This window comes from Arvicola amphibius, chromosome 2, assembly GCF_903992535.2.
Source record: "Arvicola amphibius chromosome 2, mArvAmp1.2, whole genome shotgun sequence".
NCBI classification, from domain to species: domain Eukaryota; kingdom Metazoa; phylum Chordata; class Mammalia; order Rodentia; family Cricetidae; genus Arvicola; species Arvicola amphibius.
Genome location: NC_052048.2, coordinates 113,840,596 through 113,850,512, shown reverse-complemented (window position 1 = coordinate 113,850,512; position 9,917 = coordinate 113,840,596). Strand labels below are relative to the sequence as shown.

The 9,917-nt window shown below is 38.5% G+C and overlaps 1 protein-coding gene across 2 annotated transcripts in view; it reads right to left on the bottom strand.

Annotated features, from left to right (window-relative positions):
• Nucleotides 1–9,917, bottom strand: part of Fbxo11 (F-box protein 11) — a 77,565-nt gene that overhangs the window by 1,353 nt on the left and 66,295 nt on the right. For both annotated transcript variants that reach the window (XM_038318646.2, XM_038318647.2), the window contains exons 14-22: nucleotides 8,935–9,029; nucleotides 6,184–6,306; nucleotides 6,002–6,087; nucleotides 4,942–5,018; nucleotides 4,712–4,855; nucleotides 2,016–2,126; nucleotides 884–991; nucleotides 576–684; nucleotides 53–151 (exon numbers count right to left, since the gene is read on the bottom strand). In XM_038318646.2, coding sequence (XP_038174574.1) covers nucleotides 53–151; nucleotides 576–684; nucleotides 884–991; nucleotides 2,016–2,126; nucleotides 4,712–4,855; nucleotides 4,942–5,018; nucleotides 6,002–6,087; nucleotides 6,184–6,306; nucleotides 8,935–9,029 — 952 coding nt within the window. The remainder of the gene's footprint in view (nucleotides 1–52; nucleotides 152–575; nucleotides 685–883; nucleotides 992–2,015; nucleotides 2,127–4,711; nucleotides 4,856–4,941; nucleotides 5,019–6,001; nucleotides 6,088–6,183; nucleotides 6,307–8,934; nucleotides 9,030–9,917) is intronic.

The window sequence follows — 9,917 nt, the reverse complement described above, 5'->3', positions numbered from 1 at the left end:
AGCAAAGTGAAGGGAAGTAACTGGGCAATATAGCAACAAGTATTCTACGTACCTATCATGTCTAATAAATTCTACATCGTGTCCCTGATGGCACTTCTTAATGCAGTTCACACATATGGCATTTCGATCTGTGGTGTTACAAGTATGACATCTAAAAATCAAAACATTGTATTACTGAGCTTGTCAGGATAAAGCAGTGCATTTTAACACTCATGATCTTTGCCTGAATTCTGTGGCTGGCTATAGTCTAGACCAAAAGGAAACTGTAGTATTGTGTGTGTGTTAGGAAAATGGAACAACCTGAGTTATCCTGAGTTATAAATAACAAAGGGGAAATGCTACTTTAAAACAGTCCCAGCCAGCACTTGAAAAGCAAAGACAGGTAGATTTCTGTGAGTTCAAGGCCAGCCTGGTCTATAACTTAGTAAATACTCATATGATGATATCAGTTAACAAGTAGTGCTTCCCCTCCCCAGTGACAACAGAACAAAAGGAACAAAAGATTGTAGGCAATGACAACTTAAAGGGAATCACTAACTTCCACTTTTCTGTATTCAAGTAATTTAGAAATATACCTGTAGAAGTCATGCATGGGATAGCTGGTATAACTTGATATTTTATATAAACATTGTCCTCTACTAACAGCCTTTTCTATGGCATCTTGATTGTTCATTATTTTGTTATCTGTAAAAACAAAAGTATTTTCAACAGCTAGCCAAGGATACAATTATATGTAAGAAACTGAGAACAAAAATATGTTTTCCTTGTGTAAAATATCCCAACTCTTAAAACAAGCTTAAGCCAATGCAGAAAGTGACAGAAGGAATTAACAATGACTTCCAACTACCATTTTTAGAGTGCTTAGAACAAGACTCCAACATACCTTTCATTGTCACATTAACACCAGATGCTAAAAATAAGCCTCCAAATCGGTTGTTAAAAATTTGATTGCCTTCTAGTGTTGCAGTTGCATGATTTGTAATTTCAATACCTGAAGTGAAATTTACAAACAAGTAGATGCATCATCACTTTACAATGTTCATTTGTTAATTGCTTTTTGGGTTTTCAAGACAGGGTTTCTCTGTCTAACAGCCCTGGCTGTCCTGGAACTCTCACTGTAGACCAGGTTGGGCTCAAACTCACAGAGAGCCTCTGCCTCCAAAGTGCTGGGATTAAAGGGGCGTGTACCGCTACCACTTTATACTGGCCACTTCTTAAAGAATCTCCAAATTAGGACGGATGTAAGCTTACTATCTAAAGAACAAATTGCAAGTATTTTAATCACCAACAGTAACGTTCACTTTTCCCTGTTGACAGGGACATGATCACAAGGACAAGCAAACTGGGAATAATACTGTTAACAAGAGAAAGGGCCTGTGAGTGTAAAAATTTACCAGATCGTGCAACAGATACAGGGAGATTGGGATAAAAGGTAATAAAGGGGACAGTACCCAGAAGTATGCTGCAAGTTTTCATATTAAAAAAGAAAAGCTGCTAAATGGTTATTTGAAGTAATTAACCTTTTTTTTTCACTTTTAAATATTTAAAAGTCACAAGACTCAAATTTATCTGTATTTCCAATCTGACTATAAATTATTTTTCTGTGTTTTGAGAGAGGGCTTCTCTGTTTAACAGCCCTAGCTGTCCTGGAATTTGCTCTGTAGACCAGGCCAGCCTCAGACTCACAGAGATCCACCTGCCTCTGCCTTCTTAGTGCTAGGATTAAAGACGTGCACCACCACTGCCCAGCCTGACTACAGATTTATTCCAGTTAATGTTCAAATGTTAAGAGTGGTTCCTTGAAGCAAGGTAGCGGTGGCACACAACAAGGTGGATGGGTATGGATCTCTTCAATTTTAAGACAGCCTGGTCTACAGAGAGAATTCCAGGATAGCCAAGGTTGCAGAGAAAGGTTGGCCTAGAATCTTAAATAGATTCATTCTTACTAACCAAATAAAATACAAGAAAACCTTTAATTACAGGTTTAAAACAAGTCACAGATAAAGAATACAAACCTGCCGCAAATCCATCAAATATTCTGTTTTTCCTTAAGACTGGATGACTATTAGTGCTGATAAGAACACCTGCTTGAGCATTCCTGAAAATATCATTTTCTTCAAGAAGACCTATAATTAAAATACTTAGATTAAAGCTAATGTATACAGCAATCATTGTTGAAACAGGGTCTCATGATGTAGCCCAGGGTTGGCCTCCTGAGTTACAGGCATGTACCATCATCATGCCTGGAGCATACAGGGGCTAACTTGGCTAGCATCTCATGGTATCTGGCTCCCTTCTGTTTCTTAATAACTATATTATAATTTGTAGACTTCTGATCATTTTCCTCATTCCTGTCTCATCTGACACATTCTCTGTTCATAAAACTAATTTCTGAATGGTTTGAAATCAACTTGCATAGTTGACTTATCCTGTCTGACTACTGTGCATTTGTGAACTTTTGTTTCTTATTATTCCTGGAATGCCTTGCACTTTTTTGTTCTGTCACTTCCTCTGTGAGGTTTTCACACCTTACACCACTATAAAGTGCCAAGGACTTCATCCTTCAAATACTTGTATTACTAGGTATGAGTAGGTAAATTACTTTTATGGTAAAGTACACTACTAACAGCTATTACACCGACAACCTGTTTTTGCGTGCTGAAGAGATGTCTCAGCAGTTAAGAGCGCTGGCTGCTTTTTCAGAAGTCTTGGGTTTGATTTCCAACACCATATGGTGGCTTATAACCACTTCTAATTCCAGTTTCAGGGGATCCAAAGCCCTCTTCTGGCCTCTGTAAATATCAGGCATGCAAGTGGTGTGCAGACTTTCATAGTAAGACCACTATCTGTTTTTGGTACAGTAAGTAATATACACGGGTGTTTTTGTTTCCAGAAAGTAGACATTTTTATTTCAGTAGACATTTGACCCCTACTATTTCCGGGCACTGCATTGTATCTCACTGCAATGTTCTCTCATCATTCCCCTTGTGTTAATTGTATTAACCCAATCTATGACTGAACACCAGCACATTCCCTACGATTTTATTTTGTCTGTATTTTTGTGTGCCATATGCAAGCCTGGTGCTCAGAGAGGTCTAACATGGACATTAACAGAGAGCCACCATGTATATGCTGGGACTTGAACCCAGGTCCTCTGCAGGAACAGATAGTATTAATCACTGAGCCATCCTTCCCGCCCCATTTCTACCCTTTTAGACATATAGCCCTTGTAAATCTTTGTTCATGTATTCTTCTCGCCTATATTACACCAAGTTCCTCCTTCTAACCAGCTTGCTTGTCTTTACTCATTTATTGAATATGTATATGAATGCAGGTGTGTATATGTTGAGGTCTTGGGTTACCTTGTGGGATATGGGGACTAAATTCAGGTCCTCAGGCTTGTGCACAAGCACCTCTATACACTGCTGCCTTCATAGCCCTCTAATGCTGTGAAGACAGGTAAAACCCTCACTGCACATAGAAAACCTCTTAGCCACCCTCAGCTCTCTTCACTTCTTGCACCTTCTAAACCATTTTCAGTTTCCCTCATATTTTGTAAACAATGTGCCTCTCCATTTAATTGTAGATTTTATGGTTATAATTTTTATTTATGGTCTTTAGCTATCTCTACCAGTGGTTGGTACAAATATTCAATGAGGTATGACAAAAATGGTCCAAGGCAAGCAATTATACTTGGAAAGCCCTCCCTCTACCAGTTGAATATTTTGAGATAGCTCATTTTACTGTAAGAACTTTTGCTTAATACCCCACAATTAAAACCAGCCCCTCTGTACATCTTATCTCCCCCAACCCCCCCCTCCCCCCCCCCAAAAAAAACCAGGGTTTTTCTGTGTCCCGCTGTCCTGGAACTGGTTGTAGACCAGGCTGGCCTCGAAATCACAGAAACCCACCTGTCTCTGCCTCAAGTTCTGGGATTAAAGGTGTCTGTCTCTTTTTCTAGAGACAGTTTCCACTAAATCACAGGCTTATGGTGCTTCTGATTCAGAGATTCAAAGTGCTGAGACTAGAGGTGTAAGCCACTACAGTTGGCTTGTCCTCACTGTATTTATAAAGACTATCAGCATGTCAATTTTGAATTATTAAATCTAACCTCTTTGAGAGTACGTTATCTCAAGTACTGGTATATTTCTTTCACGTTGGGTAGTACAGAATTTGGAGTGTTGGGTGTTGACGTTGCAGGAACTGTGCTTTCCTCTCAGCACTGTCTCACAGTTTCTGAACCTTTTCTCTGCAAAGGATGACCAATGTAGGACTAATGCCTCAAGGCAAACTGGGTTGGCTTTATGGACCAGGATAAAGTTGGCTTTGTTAATTTAGTTCTCCAACAGTTACAAAATCAACACATGTTTGCTATAAAGAGTTGCATGTATTTGACATACTTATTTGTCACATCTACTTCTGTAACTTGATTTAATGTTTATTAGAATAATAAACGGACCAGTGAGGATGTGCAACTCTACTTTCAAAAAGCTTTACTGACAACTGGCACAGAGTCAAGGTAGTTACAAAAGATGGAAATACTTTACATATTCATTTATTTAATTCTAGGCACTAATTTCCTAACCATCTAAAAATAAGGAAAACGTTCATCCATTTGTAACATTTTAGTTGGCAGTGTCACTGATCATTAAAGATATAGAAGAACAACAGAAAACTGGGTTTTTTACTAATGCAAAATTAACAACAATACCTCGACCCCCATTAAATATACAGATGCCACCATCTCTTCCATCATGGATTTTATTTCTTCTTAGTGTAGGATTACTATCTGTCTTAATCCAGACTCCAGCCATTGCATTGTCAAATATTTCATTGTCTTCTATACAGCCTAGACCTATAAATGTAAAATTTAGGTACATTATTTAGAAAGCATATCTCTAAAGCTTATTAACACAGAAAAAGATAATGGATTAAACATACCAGAATTATAAACTAGAATTCCACCATTCTGTCCTCCCCAAATTTTGTTGCGTCTAATTTTAGGGTTGCTTCCAGTTCTATGGATAAGAAAGAAATACCATTTAAGTCAATCATTCTCATTCAGTAACTCTTCTATAACTCTGATAAGCATCACTAATCACGGCAAGAATGAACTAACAGGCCAGTGACATCAGCACCTGACGACAATGCTAATGACCTGAAACCACATGGGGGAAGCAGAACTGGGTTGAAAGTTTTCTCTGAACTCCACTTCTGTGCCTTTGCACATATACCTGCCCACATGCATACCCAAAATAAAAATTCTTTATAAATGGTTTCATTAATCTTGTTTTTCCCATAGAACTTCACTTTGTATTATTCTGCTATAGATTATCACTACAGAGCTCTATAACTAAACTAAGCTGAAGTTCTATGACTTTATATCTCTTTATATATGAATGAAGTTAAAGGATGAATTTATAATCATTGAGACTGTTAGGATTCTAGGGCCAGGCATGGTGAGTGACATATACCTTTAATCCCCAAATTTGGGAGGCAGATATTTGTGAGTTTGAAACAAGCATGGTCTAGAGACCCTGTCACAAAAACCAAAGACTTTTAGTTTCATAAAATATTACAGATGCAATATAAAAATTGGTGCTGGACATGTGGTGCATGTATTGAATCCCAGCACTAGTACCGTGCAGGCAGAGGTAGGCATTATCAGACTGGTATTCATAGTGAGTTTAAAAAAAAAAGGGTTTGTTTAATATAAATAGCATAAAATAAATAGCATAAAAACAGAAGTTTCCATTTTACCGAATGCCAATGACATGTCAGACATAGGGATAAGGGTAGGTAGCAGCTGAACTGCTCTAAATGGCAGAACAGTGAAATGAGCTAGCTCTTCTGGCCTATGTTATTAACTCCTGATCAAGAAAAGCTACCATTGCAAAGAGAATATAAATACACATTACAGAGTGACTGATTATTAAAACAAGCAATTTTTCAGTCTACGTACTCTCAAGTCCTTCACAAAAGAAGCCAAGAAAACATTTACCTTATCTGAACCCCTGAATACATATGATTATAGATGTCGTTATCTTCTAGCACACCGTGTCCATTGTCATAAAAATAAACACCAACCTAAATTCGAAGGGAAAGAAAAGAACAACTTTTTCAGATGATACCTTTTAAAAAACAAACAGTAGTGACCCAAAGAAGCCAAGTAAGTGATCTTGCCTGCTTGCCACTGTGTATCCGATTTCTTCTCAGTACTGGTGTGCTGCCAGTTGTCACCCAGACTCCAGCCAGAGTATTGCTGTAAACTTCATTCTCTTCTATTACACCTTGTCCCTTTTCATGCTGAACAGAAGATAAACTGGTTACAGTATATGCTGTCTATCCTCCCTGAAACAGTTCTGCCAACAGCAGGTAGGTAAGGAAATGATAACTTTTCTAGCACTGGTAACTGAACCTAGGACTCATGAACGCTAGGAATACGCTTCACTACTAAGAAGCACCTTCTAACATTCTTTTCTCCCCTGGTCTTTAAAAATCTTTGTTATTTACTGTGTGTCTGCATGATGTATGAGGGTGTGCACATGCCACGGCACAGCGAGGTGGTCAGAAAACAGCTGTGTGGAGTCAGTTCTCTCCTACCTTTACATGGGTTCCAGGGAGCTCAGCTATCCCACAGGCCTTGCCCTGGACTTTTCTAAAGTTAAGCTTGTACAAGTGCCTTTACCAGCTGCACCGTCCATCTCACTGGGCCCCAAACTGTCCTTCCAGCTTGGGACATGTGGGCTGGAACCCCTTAAGTAGACTAGTCTGAACTCAGCCATCTGCCCCTGCTGCTGGGATTAAAGGCATGAATGGCCATTTTTCTTTAAAACAGATTTTTAGCTCCTTTTATTTTTTTTTAAATAATTTTATTTTATACACACTGGTGTTTTGCCTGTATGCATATTTGTGTAAGGGTGTCAGATCCTGTAGTTACAGACGTTAGCTATTGTGGGTGGTGGGAATTGAACCTAGGTCCTCAGGAAGAGCAGCCAGTGCTCTTAACCGCTAAACTATCTCTCCCTACCCTCTTTTTAAAGACAGGGTGGCCTCCAACTTTTATCTGATGGAGGATGGTCATCTGTCTATGTGTTACTTTCATTGGTTAATAAAGAAACTGCCTTGGCCCTTTAATAGGACAGAAAAGTAGGTAGGCGGAGTAGACAGAATAAAATTGTGGGAGAAAGAATGGGAGTGAAGGCAGACGCTTCAGGCAGTCGCCATGGGCAGTCGCCATGCCTCTCTCCGTGATGGACACAGGTTAAGCTCTCTCCTGGTAAGCCACCCCTCGTGGTGCTACACAGATTATTAAATATGGGTTAAAGCAAGATGTAAAAATTAGTCAATAAGAGGCTAGAACTAATGGGCCAGACAGTGTTTAAAAGAATACAGTTTCTGTGTAATTATTTTGGGTAAAGCTAGCGGGTGGCGGGACACAGCCCTCCATCCAATCTACATTCATCCTTCCTACCTTACTCTAAGTCGGGTTCACACACCACCATAACTTTTTTTTTAATGTAGCTTCTATTTGAGTTTACTCTTCCAAAATATTTGTAACGTTCTTTGTAATAGTTTGGATTTTAAATCTATCACAGTAAGAGAAGCTTTTTTTTTTTTATTTAAAAAGAAAGGAACATTTCTAAGATATGTAACGTACTAAAAATGTTTCATTTAGCAAAGTTATTACAAACTTCTCCAAAATGATAAGGTCTCAGTGTTACCAGAATTTTTACTACCATTAGAAAAAAAAATTTAGGATCCAGCTGGCTATTTCATTTTAAGGCTCTCTTTTTGGTGGTGGCAGTGATGGTTGTAGTTTAAATACTGCTTTTATAGAATTTCAGATTCACAAAGTTGGCACACTAACAAAATTCCAGTTTAATAATACAAATCAGACTGATTGCCAATCAGTTGCTATATTTAGAACATACTACTTACTCCCAGTATGTAAAGGCAGGTGAGATGATTAAGCTGGCATATGCACTTCTGAAGCTTGATTTGAATGGGATGCCTGAGGCCCACATGGTAGAAGAACTGACTTCCTTAAGTTGAGGAATGGTATGCATTCTCTTCCCCCAAATAAATAATTAAAGAAGGGTCTTATCTCCTATGCTACTTATACACATATGTAGAAGTTATTCATATGTCCAAAGGAAGAATAAGACTAGTATTTATTTACTGTCTATAAAGGTCAAATATAAGCTTCTCAACCCTGCTTGAACCCCTCACAAACATTTCAGTCAGTTTTGTTATGTAGCCTCAAGTTTATTTTCTCCACTTCAGTTAGTTATGTCTCTACTCACCCCAGGGATTCTTCCTTTCTGACTCCCCAGTAGCCATCACACCTTTCCATTTTTTAAAGTGGGTTCAGGAGATCAAACTCAAGTTATTATGCTTGTAGGGCAAGTGCACTGTCACCAATGCCACCGTACAGCCCCTGCCCTGAGCCTGGGATTCTCCTGTTCTAGCTCTGTGTTGTTGGAATTACAGGCCAACATACCCAGCTGCCACCAGTTCTCTCTCTCTCATGAAAGGGTTGGTAATTTAGTAGTATTTTAACATAAGGCTTGAACATGAGAGTTAAGACAAACAGAGGCGCTTAGAAGATGTACTCAAGAGCATATGTGTAGGCGTCAATGAGTCACTTTTTGTAGTTTTCTCCTTTCTCTCCTATTTTTTGAGTCGGGGTCTCATGCTGTCCAGACTAATCTTGATTTCTGTTTATATAGCTGACAATTACACTTGAACTTCTGATCCTCCTGCCTCTTCCAAATTCTGGGATTATATAGGTTTGGGCTACTAGGCTGGGTTTAAGTGGTGATGGAAACGAAACCTACTCTATCTAGCTAAGCACTCTACCAATGAAGCAGATCCCTAGCCACGGACCTTGACTTCATGCAAGGGTTTACATAAGTATATACATTAACTTACCACATAAATCCCACCGTGTTGCCCGTCATGAATTTTGTTATGTCGAACAATAGGACAGCTGTTTGTCCTAATCTGAATTCCTGCTAATGCATTGCCTATTTGAAAATAAAATTTACAATGTCAATGCTTAGAGCCTAGTAGTACACAGTAAAAATTTTACATCAAGCGATAGTAACAATTCATGTACTAGACTTTTAGTGAGCATTACAAGATAACACCAATAGGACTAGAATATAGTAGATGTAGAACTGTTGCAGTTAGAGATCAAGCCAGGTCACCAAGGATTCATTTCCAATGTGACTTTGAGTTAGTATTTTTTTTTTTTTGAGTTAGTATTTTAAATTCTTCATGCCTGTTTTCTGATTAGCAACTAGAGGTATTTAATATTATGTATCTCGTAGAACTGATGTAAAAAAAACATACATATTCCTTAAGACTAGGGTCTTATTTCTATTTTCCTGTGGTATATGGCTTAGTGCTTTGCACATACAACATTTAATGTTTAAATACTAGAGAATAATCTTTGAGAATTTATTCTTTTTAAAAGATTTATTATTGTTTTGTTTGTGTGTGAGAATATTTTGTTCTCCTGAATGTTTGTGTATCATATACACCCTGGATATGGAGTTAGAGATAGTTGTAGGTGCTGGAACTTGAACCTGGGTCTTCTCAAGAACAAGTGAAGTGCTCTTAATCACTGAGCCATCACTCTAGTCCCTTCATTGAGACTTTAAAGGAACTAGATCAGTTCTCTCCCTTATATAATTTCAGAACAGTCTACTGCTCACATGAAGAAGTTAGGCTAGTTTTACTGTCCTAGTCCCTGCGAAGTTCAAGAGCCAGAGCTCTGCACTACAGCATGGCTGTGGGCTTCTACAAGGCCACAAAGTAATAAAGTGTACGGCAAGTCGAGGCACAGCTGACTCCACAGCATCTCACCAAACATACCAAGTTTATATATGACATGATCCGGTAGGATGTGA